This window comes from Saccoglossus kowalevskii, chromosome 2 (genome assembly GCF_978046115.1).
Source record: "Saccoglossus kowalevskii chromosome 2, keSacKowa6.1, whole genome shotgun sequence".
NCBI classification, from domain to species: Eukaryota; Metazoa; Hemichordata; class Enteropneusta; family Harrimaniidae; genus Saccoglossus; species Saccoglossus kowalevskii.
Window position 1 is genome coordinate 9650165 of NC_140642.1, and position 21854 is coordinate 9672018.

Here is a 21854-nt window from a genome sequence, read left to right on the forward strand (position 1 = left end):
GTTTGGATATGACAACATGATACTAGTTTTTATATGAAAACATAATACTTGTTTCAGCTATGACAACATGATACTTGTTTGGCTATGACAACATAATACTGGTTTGGATATGACAACATAATACTGGTTTGGATATGACAACATAATACTGTTTTTTATATGAGAACATAATACTTGTTTCAGCTATGACAACATGATACTTGTTTGGCTATGACAACATGATACTGGTTTGGATATGACAACATAATACTGGTTTGGATATGACAACATAATACTGGTTTTTATATAAGAATATAATACTTGTTTCAGCTATGACAACATAATACTTGTTTGGCTATGACAACATAATACTGGTTTGGATATGACAACATAATACTGGGCTGGATATGACAACATAATACTGGTTTGGCTATGACAACATAATACTGGTTTGGCTATGACAACATAATACTGGTTTGGATATGACAACATAATACTGGTTTTTATATGAGAATAAAATACTTGTTTCAGCTATGACAACATAATACTTGTTTGGCTATGACAACATAATACTTGTTTGGCTATGACAACATAATACTGGTTTGGATATGACAACATAATACTGGTTTGGATATGACAACATAATACTGGTTTGGATATGACAACATAATACTGGTTTGGATATGACAACATAATACTGGTTTGGCTAAGACAACATAATACTGGTTTGGCTATAACAACATAATGCTGGTTTGGATATGACAACATAATACTGGTTTTTATATGAGAATATAATACTTGTTTCAGCTATGACAACATAATACTTGTTTGGCTATGACAACATGATACTTGTTTGGCTATGAGAACATAATACTGGTTTTTATATGAGAACATAATACTTGTTTCAGCTATGACAACATGATACTTGTTTGGCTATGACAACATAATACTGGTTTGGATATGACAACATAATACTGGTTTGGATATGACAACATAATACTGGTTTTTATATGAGAATATAATACTTGTTTCAGCTATGACAACATAATACTTGTTTGGCTATGACAACATAATACTGGTTTGGATATGACAACATAATACTGGTTTGGATATGACAACATAATACTGGTTTTTATATGAGAACATAATACTTGTTTCAGCTATGACAACATGATACTTGTTTGGCTATGACAACATAATACTGGTTTTTATGACAACATAATACTGGTTTTTATATGAGAATATAATACTTGTTTCAGCTATGACAACATGATACTTGTTTGGCTATGACAACATAATACTGGTTTGGATATGATAACATAATACTGGTTTTTATATGAGAATATAATACTTGTTTCAGCTATGACAACATAATACTGGTTTTTATATGACAACATAATACTGGTTTTTATATGAGAATATAATACTTGTTTCAGCTATGACAACATAATACTTGTTTGGCTATGACAACATAATACTGGTTTGGCTATGACAACATAATACTGGTTTGGCTATGACAACATAATACTGGTTTGGATATGACAACATAATACTGGTTTGGCTATGACAACATAATACTGGTTTGGCTATGACAACATAATACTGGTTTGGCTATGACAACATAATACTGGTTTGGATATGACAACATAATACTTGTTTGGCTATGACAACATAATACTGGTTTGGATATGACAACATAATACTGGTTTGGCTATGACAACATAATACTTGTTTGGCTATGACAACATAATACTGGTTTGGATATGACAACATAATACTGGTTTGGATATGAGAATATAATACTTGTTTCAGCTACGACAACATAATACTGGTTTGGTTATGACAACATAATACTGGTTTGGATATGACAACATAATACTGGTTTGGATATGACAACATAATACTTGTTTCAGCTATGACAACATAATACTGGTTTGGATATGACAACATAATACTGGTTTGGATATGACAACATAATACTTGTTTCAGCTATGACAACATGATACTTGTTTGGCTATGACAACATGATACTGGTTTGGATATGACAACATAATACTGTTTTTTTATATGAGAACATAATACTTGTTTCAGCTATGACAACATGATACTTGTTTGGCTATGACAACATGATACTGGTTTGGATATGACAACATAATACTGGTTTGGATATGAAAACATAATACTTGTTTGGCTATGACAACATAATACTGGTTTGGATATGACAACATAATACTGGTTTGGATATGACAACATAATACTGGTTTGGCTATGACAACATAATACTGGTTTGGCTATGACAACATAATACTGGTTTGGATATGACAACATAATACTGGTTTTTATATGAGAATATAATACTTGTTTCAGCTATGACAACATAATACTTGTTTGGCTATGACAACATAATACTGGTTTGGATATGACAACATGATACTGGTTTGGATATGACAACATGATACTGGTTTGGATATGACAACATGATACTTGTTTGGCTATGACAACATAATACTGGTTTGGATATGACAACATAATACTGGTTTGGATATGACAACATAATACTGTTTTTTATATGAGAACATAATACTTGTTTCAGCTATGACAACATGATACTTGTTTGGCTATGACAACATGATACTGGTTTGGATATGACAACATAATACTGGTTTGGATATGACAACATAATACTGGTTTTTATATAAGAATATAATACTTGTTTCAGCTATGACAACATAATACTTGTTTGGCTATGACAACATAATACTGGTTTGGATATGACAACATAATACTGGGCTGGATATGACAACATAATACTGGTTTGGATATGACAACATAATACTGGTTTGGCTATAACAACATAATGCTGGTTTGGATATGACAACATGATACTAGTTTTTATATGAGAATAAAATACTTGTTTCAGCTATGACAACATAATACTTGTTTGGCTATGACAACATGATACTTGTTTGGCTATGAGAACATAATACTGGTTTTTATATGAGAACATAATACTTGTTTCAGCTATGACAACATGATACTTGTTTGGCTATGACAACATAATACTGGTTTGGATATGACAACATAATACTGGTTTGGATATGACAACATAATACTGGTTTTTATATAAGAATATAATACTTGTTTCAGCTATGACAACATAATACTTGTTTGGCTATGACAACATAATACTGGTTTGGATATGACAACATAATACTGGGCTGGATATGACAACATAATACTGGTTTGGCTATGACAACATAATACTGGTTTGGCTATGACAACATAATACTGGTTTGGATATGACAACATAATACTGGTTTTTATATGAGAATAAAATACTTGTTTCAGCTATGACAACATAATACTTGTTTGGCTATGACAACATAATACTGGTTTGGATATGACAACATAATACTGGTTTGGATATGACAACATAATACTGGTTTGGATATGACAACATAATACTGGTTTGGCTATAACAACATAATACTGGTTTTTATATGAGAATAAAATACTTGTTTCAGCTATGACAACATAATACTTGTTTGGCTATGACAACATAATACTGGTTTGGATATGACAACATAATACTGGTTTGGATATGACAACATAATACTGGTTTGGATATGACAACATAATACTGGTTTGGCTATAACAACATAATGCTGGTTTGGATATGACAACATGATACTAGTTTTTATATGAGAATAAAATACTTGTTTCAGCTATGACAACATAATACTTGTTTGGCTATGACAACATGATACTTGTTTGGCTATGAGAACATAATACTGGTTTTTATATGAGAACATAATACTTGTTTGGCTATGACAACATGATACTTGTTTGGCTATGAGAACATAATACTGGTTTGGATATGACAACATAATACTGGTTTGGATATGACAACATAATACTGGTTTTTATATGAGAATAAAATACTTGTTTCAGCTATGACAACATAATACTTGTTTGGCTATGACAACATAATACTTGTTTGGCTATGACAACATGATACTTGTTTGGCTATGAGAACATAATACTGGTTTTTATATGAGAACATAATACTTGTTTGGCTATGACAACATGATACTTGTTTGGCTATGAGAACATAATACTGGTTTGGATATGACAACATAATACTGGTTTGGATATGACAACATAATACTGGTTTGGATATGAGAATAAAATACTTGTTTCAGCTATGACAACATAATACTTGTTTGGCTATGACAACATAATACTGGTTTGGATATGACAACATAATACTGGTTTGGATATGACAACATAATACTGGTTTGGATATGACAACATAATACTGGTTTGGCTATGACAACATAATACTTGTTTGGCTATGACAACATAATACTGGTTTGGATATGACAACATAATACTGGTTTGGATATGACAACATAATACTGGTTTGGATATGACAACATAATACTGGTTTGGATATGACAACATAATACTGGTTTGGCTAAGACAACATAATACTGGTTTGGCTATAACAACATAATGCTGGTTTGGATATGACAACATAATACTGGTTTTTATATGAGAATATAATACTTGTTTCAGCTATGACAACATAATACTTGTTTGGCTATGACAACATGATACTTGTTTGGCTATGAGAACATAATACTGGTTTTTATATGAGAACATAATACTTGTTTCAGCTATGACAACATGATACTTGTTTGGCTATGACAACATAATACTGGTTTGGATATGACAACATAATACTGGTTTGGATATGACAACATAATACTGGTTTTTATATGAGAATATAATACTTGTTTCAGCTATGACAACATAATACTTGTTTGGCTATGACAACATAATACTGGTTTGGATATGACAACATAATACTGGTTTGGATATGACAACATAATACTGGTTTTTATATGAGAACATAATACTTGTTTCAGCTATGACAACATGATACTTGTTTGGCTATGACAACATAATACTGGTTTTTATGACAACATAATACTGGTTTTTATATGAGAATATAATACTTGTTTCAGCTATGACAACATGATACTTGTTTGGCTATGACAACATAATACTGGTTTGGATATGATAACATAATACTGGTTTTTATATGAGAATATAATACTTGTTTCAGCTATGACAACATAATACTGGTTTTTATATGACAACATAATACTGGTTTTTATATGAGAATATAATACTTGTTTCAGCTATGACAACATAATACTTGTTTGGCTATGACAACATAATACTGGTTTGGCTATGACAACATAATACTGGTTTGGCTATGACAACATAATACTGGTTTGGATATGACAACATAATACTGGTTTGGCTATGACAACATAATACTGGTTTGGCTATGACAACATAATACTGGTTTGGCTATGACAACATAATACTGGTTTGGATATGACAACATAATACTTGTTTGGCTATGACAACATAATACTGGTTTGGATATGACAACATAATACTGGTTTGGCTATGACAACATAATACTTGTTTGGCTATGACAACATAATACTGGTTTGGATATGACAACATAATACTGGTTTGGATATGAGAATATAATACTTGTTTCAGCTACGACAACATAATACTGGTTTGGTTATGACAACATAATACTGGTTTGGATATGACAACATAATACTGGTTTGGATATGACAACATAATACTTGTTTCAGCTATGACAACATAATACTGGTTTGGATATGACAACATAATACTGGTTTGGATATGACAACATAATACTTGTTTCAGCTATGACAACATGATACTTGTTTGGCTATGACAACATGATACTGGTTTGGATATGACAACATAATACTGTTTTTTTATATGAGAACATAATACTTGTTTCAGCTATGACAACATGATACTTGTTTGGCTATGACAACATGATACTGGTTTGGATATGACAACATAATACTGGTTTGGATATGACAACATAATACTTGTTTGGCTATGACAACATAATACTGGTTTGGATATGACAACATAATACTGGTTTGGATATGACAACATAATACTGGTTTGGCTATGACAACATAATACTGGTTTGGCTATGACAACATAATACTGGTTTGGATATGACAACATAATACTGGTTTTTATATGAGAATATAATACTTGTTTCAGCTATGACAACATAATACTTGTTTGGCTATGACAACATAATACTGGTTTGGATATGACAACATGATACTGGTTTGGATATGACAACATGATACTGGTTTGGATATGACAACATGATACTTGTTTGGCTATGACAACATAATACTGGTTTTGATATGACAACATAATACTGGTTTGGATATGACAACATAATACTGTTTTTTATATGAGAACATAATACTTGTTTCAGCTATGACAACATGATACTTGTTTGGCTATGACAACATGATACTGGTTTGGATATGACAACATAATACTGGTTTGGATATGACAACATAATACTGGTTTTTATATAAGAATATAATACTTGTTTCAGCTATGACAACATAATACTTGTTTGGCTATGACAACATAATACTGGTTTGGATATGACAACATAATACTGGGCTGGATATGACAACATAATACTGGTTTGGATATGACAACATAATACTGGTTTGGCTATAACAACATAATGCTGGTTTGGATATGACAACATGATACTAGTTTTTATATGAGAATAAAATACTTGTTTCAGCTATGACAACATGATACTTGTTTGGCTATGACAACATGATACTTGTTTGGCTATGAGAACATAATACTGGTTTTTATATGAGAACATAATACTTGTTTCAGCTATGACAACATGATACTTGTTTGGCTATGAGAACATAATACTGGTTTGGATATGACAACATAATACTGGTTTGGATATGACAACATAATACTGGTTTTTATATAAGAATATAATACTTGTTTCAGCTATGACAACATAATACTTGTTTGGCTATGACAACATAATACTGGTTTGGATATGACAACATAATACTGGGCTGGATATGACAACATAATACTGGTTTGGCTATGACAACATAATACTGGTTTGGCTATGACAACATAATACTGGTTTGGATATGACAACATAATACTGGTTTTTATATGAGAATAAAATACTTGTTTCAGCTATGACAACATAATACTTGTTTGGCTATGACAACATAATACTGGTTTGGATATGACAACATAATACTGGTTTGGATATGACAACATAATACTGGTTTGGATATGACAACATAATACTGGTTTGGCTATAACAACATAATACTGGTTTTTATATGAGAATAAAATACTTGTTTCAGCTATGACAACATAATACTTGTTTGGCTATGACAACATAATACTGGTTTGGATATGACAACATAATACTGGTTTGGATATGACAACATAATACTGGTTTGGATATGACAACATAATACTGGTTTGGCTATAACAACATAATGCTGGTTTGGATATGACAACATGATACTAGTTTTTATATGAGAATAAAATACTTGTTTCAGCTATGACAACATAATACTTGTTTGGCTATGACAACATAATACTTGTTTGGCTATGACAACATGATACTTGTTTGGCTATGAGAACATAATACTGGTTTTTATATGAGAACATAATACTTGTTTGGCTATGACAACATGATACTTGTTTGGCTATGAGAACATAATACTGGTTTGGATATGACAACATAATACTGGTTTGGATATGACAACATAATACTGGTTTTTATATGAGAATAAAATACTTGTTTCAGCTATGACAACATAATACTTGTTTGGCTATGACAACATAATACTTGTTTGGCTATGACAACATGATACTTGTTTGGCTATGAGAACATAATACTGGTTTTTATATGAGAACATAATACTTGTTTGGCTATGACAACATGATACTTGTTTGGCTATGAGAACATAATACTGGTTTGGATATGACAACATAATACTGGTTTGGATATGACAACATAATACTGGTTTTTATATGAGAATAAAATACTTGTTTCAGCTATGACAACATAATACTTGTTTGGCTATGACAACATAATACTGGTTTGGATATGACAACATAATACTGGTTTGGATATGACAACATAATACTGGTTTGGATATGACAACATAATACTGGTTTGGCTATAACAACATAATGCTGGTTTGGATATGACAACATGATACTAGTTTTTATATGAGAATAAAATACTTGTTTCAGCTATGACAACATGATACTTGTTTGGCTATGACAACATAATACTGGTTTGGATATGATAACATAATACTGGTTTTTATATGAGAATATAATACTTGTTTCAGCTATGACAACATAATACTGGTTTTTATATGACAACATAATACTGGTTTTTATATGAGAATATAATACTTGTTTCAGCTATGACAACATAATACTTGTTTGGCTATGACAACATAATACTGGTTTGGCTATGACAACATAATACTGGTTTGGATATGACAACATAATACTGGTTTGGATATGACAACATAATACTGGTTTGGATATGACAACATAATACTTGTTTGGCTATGACAACATAATACTGGTTTGGATATGACAACATAATACTGGTTTTTATATGAGAATATAATACTTGTTTCAGCTATGACAACATGATACTTGTTTGGCTATGACAACATAATACTGGTTTGGATATGATAACATAATACTGGTTTTTATATGAGAATATAATACTTGTTTCAGCTATGACAACATAATACTGGTTTTTATATGACAACATAATACTGGTTTTTATATGAGAATATAATACTTGTTTCAGCTATGACAACATAATACTTGTTTGGCTATGACAACATAATACTGGTTTGGCTATGACAACATAATACTGGTTTGGATATGACAACATAATACTGGTTTGGCTATGACAACATAATACTGGTTTGGCTATGACAACATAATACTGGTTTGGCTATGACAACATAATACTGGTTTGGATATGACAACATAATACTGGTTTGGATATGACAACATAATACTTGTTTGGCTATGACAACATAATACTGGTTTGGATATGACAACATAATACTGGTTCTTATATGAGAATATAATACTTGTTTCAGCTATGACAACATAATACTGGTTTGGCTATGACAACATAATACTGGTTTGGCTATGACAACATAATACTTGTTTGGCTATGACAACATAATACTGGTTTGGATATGACAACATAATACTGGTTTGGATATGAGAATATAATACTTGTTTCAGCTACGACAACATAATACTGGTTTGGTTATGACAACATAATACTGGTTTGGATATGACAACATAATACTGGTTTGGATATGACAACATAATACTTGTTTCAGCTATGACAACATAATACTGGTTTGGATATGACAACATAATACTGGTTTGGATATGACAACATAATACTTGTTTCAGCTATGACAACATGATACTTGTTTGGCTATGACAACATGATACTGGTTTGGCTATGACAACATAATACTGGTTTGGATATGACAACATAATACTGGTTTGGATATGACAACATAATACTGGTTTTTATATGAGAATATAATACTTGTTTCAGCTATGACAACATGATACTTGTTTGGCTATGACAACATAATACTGGTTTTTATATGAGAATATAATACTTGTTTCAGCTATGACAACATGATACTTGTTTGGCTATGACAACATAATACTGGTTTTTATATGAGAATATAATACTGGTTTGGATATGACAACATAATACTGGTTTGGATATGACAACATAATACTTGTTTGGATATGACAACATAATACTGGTTTTTATATGAGAATATAATACTTGTTTCAGCTATGACAACATGATACTTGTTTGGATATAAAGCAACATGATACTGGTTTGGATATGACAAAATGATATCAGTTTAACATTTGATACAAGTATATCTCTTGTATGGACAGTGAAATCTATGAATGTATGTTTCTGTGCACTATTCATGTATTGGCTCCATCACCTCACAACAAAGACTGCGGGAAACAAGATACAGCAGACACGATGTCTGAAGATTTATTGAGGACAATGATAAGCACCAATATATAGTATGCACTGAGATGTTTTTTTTATTCTCTTCTCATTTCAACATATTCTATATTTTATCAAATGCTACTTCCAACTAATTGCTAAACTAACAATGAATGCACAAATATTATTATTATATGGAATGTGATTGGTCATCATGGACATGAGAAATATGATTTTATATATGCTTGATGATTTTTTATAAATAATTTTATTAAAATGCCATTAAATTAAATTAAAAAAATGATTAGTTATGCTATATTTTACTTACTGTACTTATTATCCTAATATTATAAAGTGATATTATTGTCCTGTCAGGTTTTTATACAATATTATTGGCATTTATTAACCAAAAGCAGTTGCCTAGTAACTAGAAGAAATGTGAAAAATGGCAGATACTGCACAATGCTTATATAAGGCTGATTCAGTGATTTCAAATAATATTTGGCTGATTCTGAAATCACAATCATATCTTGTGCCAAGATACAACAAAATCATACTAAAACTATATTTGAAATTCCTGTAAATGAGCAGGGTTACCAGAATTATGCCCACCAAGACAATAATTAGCATAAGTAGATAATTATTATATCTGCATTAATATTAAATTGGGTTATTTTAGTTTGAATTTATCTAAATAATTTGATATTAAAAAGCATATAGCATATGATGGTTACACCTAAGACTGCATGAAGTAACATCAGTTGCCACGTAAATTTCCATTTGTATGATATAATTACATCACCAAGAAGATCAGACAATCACACCTGAGAAGCTATCATGCTGGTTTTTTAGGTGACAAGTTGTCTGTCATCATGGCAAGTTGCTTTGTGTAACATGACTCCGGATTTGTTTTTTTCTAGTACATATCACAAACAGCAAGGAGATTGTTGCACGTACACAGGTGTATGTCAGAAGGGTGTTTGGTGCAAACACAGTGTAAATTAGAAAGAGATAAAGAAGTAAGTTGAAACTAACAAGAGAAAATGTAATTAAGGCAGACTAATGTACCATTTCCTACTTACAATAGTAAATTTGTGACACAATTCCCTACAGATGCATTACAGTAAAAAGAAAAAACACTACCATCTTATCCTGGGGGAATTCATTGTTTTATAAAAATTAGGGTTATACCATTTCAAATACGGGGGATAGAGGGTGAAAACCATACACGTAGTAAGACCAATAATTTTTGTCAATGTTTCTAGTCATCCTGCGCTTCAGTTAAAAATGAGTGCATTACAGCTTAATTAAATGCTTCTTTTTGTTTTGAAAAATGTATATATAGAAAACTCCAATTTCCATGTGCATTAATTTTTGCAAAAAAAAATTTACCAGACACTTTTTTGGTTGACCCAGATCTTAATACAACAGTGGTTTAGCATTCAGTGTTACAGTAATAGAGGTGAATGCACAATACCTAGGGTGCAAAATATAATCACAGTATAACTGGGTGGTACTTCCTCCATACAGTACACAGTTATATATTCTGAGTACCTGATCTCAAAAAATATATTTTCAATGAAAATAAATACAAATTAGACACAAAATGCAGTTCCTAGTAAGATTTTTGTGTATGAGTTCAACAAGCACAAGCAATAACAAAATTGACACCAATAAAATGCATAGTGTATACATAGCATAGCATATGTAATATTAGGAATTTGTCACCTCAGATACATGTACCATGTTACCATGGCAACATTTTAATGGATTTAACGATCAGTAAAAATGGTTTCAGCTCAAATGTGAATGATTTGAGGATATATACCAGGAATACATATGTGTTCAGTGTTATTGTATTACATCCAAGTATTCATTACTCAAAACATCTGTCTTCCCAGCAGGTATTGTACAACAGACGTGTATCAATAACGATATATGCAAATAGTAATTAGAAAGCTTTTACAAAATGTGTGTATTTGTTAAATATACCAAACTTGGTATTTAGTTTAAAATATACTTTTTTTGTTGATCCTAAATTCAGGAAGTACATTGTTGACTGGTAGAAATGTGAATTTTGAAAATTTGTCTTATGTTAATTAATTAATATCCAGTTTTCCTAGTAATTAATCAATTTCAAATATGCAGGTCAAAAATATGTCAACCATTTAAAGATATTCCTACAAATTAATATAGACATGTATTATTACATATGTATGCCAAAAGGCCAGCTAGATCACCAACAAAAGACGATCTTCAATATGATTACAAAACAAATCATCTCTACACGTAAAATGTATATACATGTACCAAGTTTTCACATTTTTAACTAAAAGATAGCCATCAGAAAGAAATTATGAAACAAACTGACATAGACATGTGTTCCAATATGTAAGAAGTATGTACCAAATATGAATGAAAATGGTTCCTAAGCCTAGGAGATATAATAGTACTATGGACAAAAAGCATGATGGCCACCAGTTAGCCATCTTTGATCTGATCAGGAAACAAATTGTCTTGGATATGTATACTTACATGTGATATGTATATACAAAAATTTGAACGAAAAAATATTGGTGCCAGTTGGTCATTTTGGATTGCTAAACCACATTGAGTACTAGCACATGTAAAGAATGAATGGATTTGGTTCAGAGGGTTCTGGAATATGACTCCGAACTCCATTCAAATGGGAAAAAAATATGTCAAAAATAAGAGCAGTATGACTGATGACATATATCAACTTTTATCCACCTACATTTCCTGGAAATGTAATTTCCAGCATGACAAGGTAATCACAGGATGAATCCCCTGCCTGAAGTAAGAAACAAAATTGAGAAACAGGACATGAATGCAGTAATTAAACCAACTGTAACTGACTCTTCTCTACAGATCTAAGTCAGTTATAGTCTCCCTAAGTGCAAATGATATGCTCTCATGAAATTTAAATTATTATCATTCATTTCAGCTTTCAACATGCTCTTATTCCAATTGCCATGACAATCTTAAGTAAAAACAACCAATACATATGATAACATTATATAATGCAAATTATTTTCAGTATAGGGGTCTGTGCGAGGGAGGAGAGGGATTCCTTCCAAAAAGACATACACATCAATATTTCTACTAGTATTTCTGCTTAATAAAGATTCAAAAATGAATTTTAAAGATCATGATCAATAATGGTATTTATATATTATTTTATTTATTAATTAAAAAAAAAATTACATGTTGTTAGGGGTTTGAAGTGAGTGCATGAAACAACAGACAGAGCTGTAATTCAAATTGTAAAGAGGTCACGAAATAAAAGTAACAGTCGTTACAATCGTTGCATGTACTGAATGACAACAATACCAGTCATTAAATGAAGTAATTACAGTTATGTCTGTAAACCTCCACCACTGACACAGATCAGAGTACATTAAATTCACTTCAGATTATAAACACACGAATATTACTACATTGGGAAAGATTCAGTGTTTAATTGATTTCCCATTGTTTTACAAAATAATCTTCTATTTGTCTTGGTAGTGATTATATTCTAATAAAATCTAATAAAAAATGGTTATCCGTGTGTCTATAGCTCTTCCTGTGGCAGTATAGTCTTTGTGATTGGATATTCTCATAGAAATCAACATGTCGTCTGCTACAGATGCCTGTATGCACTGTCGGCAGTCATTTGTGTTGAATGGACAAAAAAATGTCTTCCCATGCTTGTACGACCATTCAAAAAAACAATAAATACCAACATGCTCATAGCAAACTAGTAGCAGTCGTCAGTAGTTTCCAAGCACTTTCAGTGTTCCGCTTTACGAGGGAAGTCCCACTACTTTGACGTCATTTGGTCATACAATATTAGTCCTTGCTTGACCTAAAGAAAATGGCTGCCACCAGAGTTACGTAAGGTCTAGCGATTTAAAACTCAGAACAACAACATCAAACTAATCACAGAAATATCAAAATGAATTGGAAAAAAGCAGGCAAGCATATTATTGGTTGATGGTGTTTTCAATCATGTGATATGAGAAAATGTTCTTTTATTGATTTTTATTTGCAATACACTTTAGTCAGAAACATTTGTAGACATACGTTTAAGAAAAGAAATCATTTTAATTTTGTGTCAATTAAATATTAATATCAGAAAATAACAATTTTAAAGACACCAAATATATGAGAAATGACTAAAATACCATCTCAAGAAGCTTAACCAACAGCTACTACTCAGTGAACGAGAAGAACATCAGGATTATTTCAATTACAATATCTATTTCTAAATCATCTACTTGCAATCTGTAATCAACAATCTGAACCGTGAACATCATAACAAGCTAAGATCTGAAGATGTTTTATGTAGCAGTCTTAACTGCACATTTCAAAACCAAAATTGTATACTAGTTTTGTGATTGAGTTCGGTCGGCCACATTCGAACTTGAGTTAGGATTTCAGCAGAACAACTTGAACTCTCACGAATCACCTGTTAACATGAACTCCATTTATTGGCGAACGAAGCACTTCAAACAAAAGTGTAAACTTTGGATAAATACATAAACTTGTAGAATGCCATAAAACACGATAAACTAACTGACCCACAGTAATGGAATAACAGTCAACATTATGGTTTCAACGATAAGTTTGACTACACACCATTAAATAAATACTATGATCACAACCACTCAATATTGTAGTGCCGAGTCCTATACTACATGATCACACAACCTCTTAATATTGTAGTGCCAAATCCTATACTACATGATCACACAACCTCTTAATATTGTAGTGCCGAATCCTATACTACATGATCACACAATCTCTTAATTCCTAAGCACCAATCGTCATCAAACAACACTCGAGTACCGGTAGGTTTAAACTGTCTGTTGAAATCAGGTGTCGACCACACCTACAAGCAACACAGCGTATTCCAACCAACATGTAGGACACATTGTGTATTGAAACCAAATAAACCAAACACTTTTCTCTGTGCATGTTCACAATGATCACGCTCGTATACTTACAATTAGCGCAGAATAATGAGAGAATTTTTCTTTACAATGGAGTTTCAACTGAAGTATTTCAAAGTGAGTGTTTGATCAAGCAACCATGCTGCTTTCAACAATGGTGTATTTCATAAAGACATGTGATGCAACAACAGTGACAGTCTGAAACCCTGACACATGTCATACTCACCCTAGTTTTCAGAACAGCATTGTTGTATCAATTTATTGCAGTGAAAACAAAGGACTGGATACATTTGAACTGATAACAACACACAATGGGTTGGACACAAGCACTATGATATCAATGCAGGTAATAAAACAGCCTATATGCCCTATTAAAACGAGATGGCCAACCCATAGAATTAAGATTTCACCTTAGCACTGTAAAGAAACTTAATAAATGTTCGAAATGACGATTGGACCTCATTTGACTAATTACATTGCATTTGCTGTTTTATAAATTTCTATCTAAAATGCCCATACCTTCTTGAAACAACTGTAGGAGGTAGTCTGTGTTAAATATTCTTCTAGTATAAATGTCAATAAAGATGAACTGCTCACATATGTCATGACCTCCATCATATGTGAAATCAACAGGTGTTTGCATAGCCATGGCAATATTGCAAATCAATGAATTCTATAAAGCTATTATATTATTATCATGATTTATAGTGTTCTCAACACATATCAACTATCATGAGAGACATTATCAAGTAACTAAAACATAAAACAAATGTGTTATTCCATCAGAATGGGTTACTCTATTATTTGTACAATGCGTTATTACACTTTTTCAGTGCGTTTATCCGCAAAATTCACATAAAATGTAAAAATTTCTCACCTTAACAGAAATTGAACTAAATCCAATCTGTTGAACTCCACAGAATAATGCAAGGCAGTCTTGCTGACATTATTGTCTTCTATTTCATTGATGTCTACTCCAGCTTTAAGTAGTATTTCACAGCTATCTGCATGACCCTGTTGTACAGCGTATATGATCGGTGGCACGCCTTTATTGTTGGACTCCCTGAGCACCTGCGAGGAAAATTATCATAGTCAGACTCTGCAGTTTCAAGTTAAGCTTCAAAATAAAGTTTTCATGCAGGTTGAGAGATCACCTAACAAGCATTAAGACCAGTATTTTCATTACGTAGTTAGTACATGGAGATATGGGTGCATTAAATCTCACATGGCTTAGTAATATATACCGTCTATGCTCACAGCCTTCATTACCTCAATAAGACACGTTAAAGTCAAAAGTGATTTAACCTAGGTCAGCGGTTAAGGAAGTAACTGACATTCCATTCTCACTCCAATACACCTTTTATTATAGCAGTGATATTTACATATAAATGAGACACAATATACACTGTGTGTTACTTTAACTGCGAATTTAAAGGCTCTGATTACAGCGTTCACGAATATCCCTCAGTAATTTAATTAAAACAATACAAATTTAGTCATTCACTTCTGTTTACATTTTTCCATTGAAATTTAGTTATATAAATATAGAATGTTTTCAACTGTTTGTAAATTTCACACTCATTTTAACACAATTCTAAGCGATTATCACTCCACTTGTCTACAAGTAAATATATCATCACTGTATTGTTAGAAATTATGCAAGAACAAAAATTTATATTCCTAAATATACACATATGATAAAACAACTTACAAATCAAAGAACCATCATGTAAATATGCAAGTACAGCAGTAACCATTGTTTTAATATATATGATGCAGTAACCATTGTTTTTAATATGTATGATGCAGTAACCACTGTTTTAATATGTATGATGCAGTAACCATTGTTTTAATATGTATGATGCAGTAACCATTGTTTTAATATGTATGATGCAGTAACCATTGTTTTAATACATATGATGCAGTAACCATTGTTTTTAATATGTATGATGCAGTAACCATTGTTTTAATATGTATGATGCAGTAACCATAGTTTTAATACGCATGATGCAGTAACCATTGTTTTTAATATGTATGATGCAGTAACCATTGTTTTAATATGTATGATGCAGTAACCATTGTTTTAATACATATGATGCAGTAACCATAGTTTTAATACGCATGATGCAGTAACCATTGTTTTAATATGTATGATGCAGTAACACTTGTTTTTAATATGTATGATGCAGTAACCACTGTTTTAATATGTATGATGCAGTAACCATTGTTTTTAATATGTATGATGCAGTAACCATTGTTTTAATATGTATGATGCAGTAACCATAGTTTTAATACGCATGATGCAGTAACCATTGTTTTAATATGTAGGATGCAGTAACCATTGTTTTAATATGTATGATGCAGTAACCATTGTTTTAATACATATGATGCAATAACCATAGTTTTAATACGCATGATGCAGTAACCATTGTTTTTAATATGTATGATGCAGTAACACTTGTTTTTAATATGTATGATGCAGTAACCACTGTTTTAATATGTATGATGCAGTAACCATTGTTTTTAATATTATATGATGCAGTAACCATTGTTTTATTACATATGATGCAGTAACCATTGTTTTTAATATGTATGATGCAGTAACCATTGTTTTAATACATATGATGCAGTATCCATTGTTTTAATATGTATGATGCAGTAACCATTGTTTTTAATATGTATGATGCAGTAACCATTGTTTTAATACATATGATGCACAGTAACCATTGTTTTAATATATATGATGCAGTAACTACACAAATGTATGTACCCAAGAATCTATTGCCTGACCCTCATTTGTTCAAGCCATACTGAAAATGAGTCCACCCCAGAATCTATTGCCTGACCCTCAGTTGTTCAAGCCATACTGGAAATGAGTCCACCCCAGAATCTATTGCCTGACCCTCATTTGTTCAAGCCATACTGGAAATGAGTCCACCCCAGAATCTATTGCCTGACCCTCATTTGTTCAAGCCATACTGCAAATGAGTCCACCCCAGAATCTATTGCCTGACCCTCAGTTGTTCAAGCCATACTGGAAATGAGTCCACCCCAGAATCTATTGCCTGACCCTCATTTGTTCAAGCCATACTCAAAATGAGTCCACCCCAGAATCTATTGCCTGACTCTCATTTGTTCAAAGCATACTGAAAATGAGTCCATCCCAGAATATATTGCCTGACCCTCATTTGTTCAAAGCATACTGAAAATGAGTCCACCCCAGAATCTATTGCCTGACCCTCAGTTGTTCAAGCCATACTCAAAATGAGTCCATCCCAGCATCTATTGCCTGACCCTCAGTTGTTCAAGCCATACTCAAAATGAGTCCACCCCAGAATCTATTGCCTGACTCTCATTTGTTCAAAGCATACTGAAAATGAGTCCATCCCAGAATATATTGCTTGACCCTCATTTGTTCAAAGCATACTGAAAATGAGTCCATCCCAGAATATATTGCCTGACCCTCATTTGTTCAAAGCATACTGAAAATGAGTCCACCCCAGAATCTATTGCCTGACCCTCATTTGTTCAAGCCATACTGAAAATGAGTCCATCCCAGAATATATTGCCTGACCCTCAGTTGTTCAAGCCATACTGGAAATGAGTCCACCCCAGAATCTATTGCCTGACCCTCATTTGTTCAAGCCATACTGAAAATGAGTTCACCCCAGAATATATTGCCTGACTCTCAATTGTTCAAGCCATACTGAAAATTAGTCCACCCCAGAATCTATTGCCTGACCCTCATTTGTTCAAGCCATACTGAAAATGAGTCCACCCCAGAATCTATTGCCTGACCCTCATTTGTTCAAGCCATACTCAAAATGAGTCCATCCCAGCATCTATTGCCTGACCCTCAGTTGTTCAAGCCATACTCAAAATGAGTCCACCCCAGAATCTATTGCCTGACTCTCATTTGTTCAAAGCATACTGAAAATGAGTCCATCCCAGAATATATTGCTTGACCCTCATTTGTTCAAAGCATACTGAAAATGAGTCCATCCCAGAATATATTGCCTGACCCTCATTTGTTCAAAGCATACTGAAAATGAGTCCACCCCAGAATCTATTGCCTGACCCTCATTTGTTCAAGCCATACTGAAAATGAGTCCATCCCAGAATATATTGCCTGACCCTCATTTGTTCAAAGCATACTGAAAATAAGTCCACCCCAGAATATATTGCCTGACCCTCATTTGTTCAAAGCATACTGAAAATAAGTCCACCCCAGAATCTATTGCCTGACCCTCATTTGTCCAAGCCATACTGGAAATGAGTCCACCCCAGAATCTATTGCCTGACCCTCATTTGTTCAAGCCATACTGCAAATGAGTCCACCCCAGAATCTATTGCCTGACCCTCAGTTGTTCAAGCCATACTGGAAATGAGTCCACCCCAGAATCTATTGCCTGACCCTCATTTGTTCAAGCCATATCCAAAATGAGTCCACCCCAGAATCTATTGCCTGACTCTCATTTGTTCAAAGCATACTGAAAATGAGTCCATCCCAGAATATATTGCCTGACCCTCATTTGTTCAAAGCATACTGAAAATGAGTCCACCCCAGAATCTATTGCCTGACCCTCAGTTGTTCAAGCCATACTCAAAATGAGTCCATCCCAGCATCTATTACCTGACCCTCAGTTGTTCAAGCCATACTCAAAATGAGTCCACCCCAGAATCTATTGCCTGACTCTCATTTGTTCAAAGCATACTGAAAATGAGTCCATCCCAGAATATATTGCCTGACCCTCATTTGTTCAAAGCATACTGAAAATGAGTCCATCCCAGAATATATTGCCTGACCCTCATTTGTTCAAAGCATACTGAAAATGAGTCCACCCCAGAATCTATTGCCTGACCCTCATTTGTTCAAGCCATACTGAAAATGAGTCCACCCCAGAATCTATTGCCTGACCCTCATTTGTCCAAGCCATACTGAAAATGAGTCCATCCCAGAATATATTGCCTGACCCTCATTTGTTCAAGCCATACTGAAAATGAGTTCATCAAGAATCTATTGCCTGACCCTCATTTGTTTAAGACACACTGAAAATGAGTCCACCCCAGAATCTATTGCCTGACCCTCATTTGTTCAAGCCATACTGAAAATGAGTTTACCCCAGAATCTATTGCCTGACCCTCATTTGTTCAAAGCATACTGAAAATGAGTCCACCCCAGAATCTATTGCCTGACCCTCATTTGTTTAAGACACACTGAAAATGAGTCCACCCCAGAATCTATTGCCTGACCCTCATTTGTTAAAGCCATACTGAAAATGAGTCCACCCCAGAATCTATTGCCTGACTCTCATTTGTTCAAGCCATACTGAAAATGTGTCGACCCCAGAATCTATTGCCTGACCCTCATTTGTTAAAGCCATACTGAAAATGAGTCTACCCCAGAATCTATTGCCTGACTCTCATTTGTTCAAAGCATACTGAAAACGAGTCCACCCCAGAATCTATTGCCTGACCCTCATTTGTTCAAGCCATACTGAAAATGAGTCCACCCCAGAATCTATTGCCTGACCCTCATTTGTTCAAGCCATACTGAAAATGAGTCCACCCCAGAATATATTGCCTGACCCTCATTTGTTCAAGCCATACTCAAAATGAATCCACCCCAGAATCTATTGCCTGACCCTCATTTGTTCAAGCCATACTCAATAATGAGTTCACCCCAGAATCTATTGCCTGACCCTCATTTGTTCAAGCCATACTGAAAATAAGTCCACCCCAGAATCTATTGCCTGGCCCTCATTTGTCCAAGCCATACTGAAAATGAGTCCACCCCAAAATATTTTGCCTGACCCTCATTTGTTCAAGCCATACTGAAAATGAGTTCACCAAGAATCTATTGCCTGACCCTCATTTGTTCAAGACTCACTGAAAATAAGTCCACCCCAGAATCTATTGCCAGACCCCTATTTGTTTAAGACACACTGAAAATGAGTCCACCCCAGAATCTATTGCCTGACCCTCATTTGTTCAATCCATACTGAAAATGAGTTTACCCCAGAATCTATTGCCTGACCCTCATTTGTTCAAAGCATACTGAAAATGAGTTTACCCCAGAATTTATTGCCTGACCCTCATTTGTTCAAGCCATACTGAAAATGAGTCCACCCCAGAATCTATTGTCTGACCCTCATTTGTTCAAGCCATACTGAAAATGAGTCCACCCCAGAATCTAATGCCTGACCCTCATTTGTTCAAGCCATACTGAAAATGAGTTTACCCCAGAATATATTGCCTGACCCTCATTTGTTCAAAGCATACTGAAAATAAGTCCACCCCAGAATCTATTGCCTGACCCTCATTTGTCCAAGCCATACTGGAAATGAGTCCACCCCAGAATCTATTGCCTGACCCTCATTTGTTCAAGCCATACTGCAAATGAGTCCACCCCAGAATCTATTGCCTGACCCTCAGTTGTTCAAGCCATACTGGAAATGAGTCCACCCCAGAATCTATTGCCTGACCCTCATTTGTTCAAGCCATACCCAAAATGAGTCCACCCCAGAATCTATTGCCTGACTCTCATTTGTTCAAAGCATACTGAAAATGAGTCCATCCCAGAATATATTGCCTGACCCTCATTTGTTCAAAGCATACTGAAAATGAGTCCACCCCAGAATCTATTGCCTGACCCTCAGTTGTTCAAGCCATACTCAAAATGAGTCCATCCCAGCATCTATTACCTGACCCTCAGTTGTTCAAGCCATACTCAAAATGAGTCCACCCCAGAATCTATTGCCTGACTCTCATTTGTTCAAAGCATACTGAAAATGAGTCCATCCCAGAATATATTGCCTGACCCTCATTTGTTCAAAGCATACTGAAAATGAGTCCATCCCAGAATATATTGCCTGACCCTCATTTGTTCAAAGCATACTGAAAATGAGTCCACCCCAGAATCTATTGCCTGACCCTCA

The 21854-nt window shown here is 33.5% G+C and overlaps 1 protein-coding gene across 2 annotated transcripts in view; it reads right to left on the reverse strand.

Moving 5' to 3' along the window:
* The window catches only part of LOC100371754 (uncharacterized), a 63189-nt gene that overhangs the window by 17011 nt on the left and 24324 nt on the right, over positions 1-21854 (reverse strand). For both annotated transcript variants that reach the window (XM_085490897.1, XM_085490894.1), the window contains exon 2: positions 15794-15987. In XM_085490897.1, the coding sequence (XP_085347023.1) occupies positions 15794-15987 (194 nt within the window). The remainder of the gene's footprint in view (positions 1-15793; positions 15988-21854) is intronic.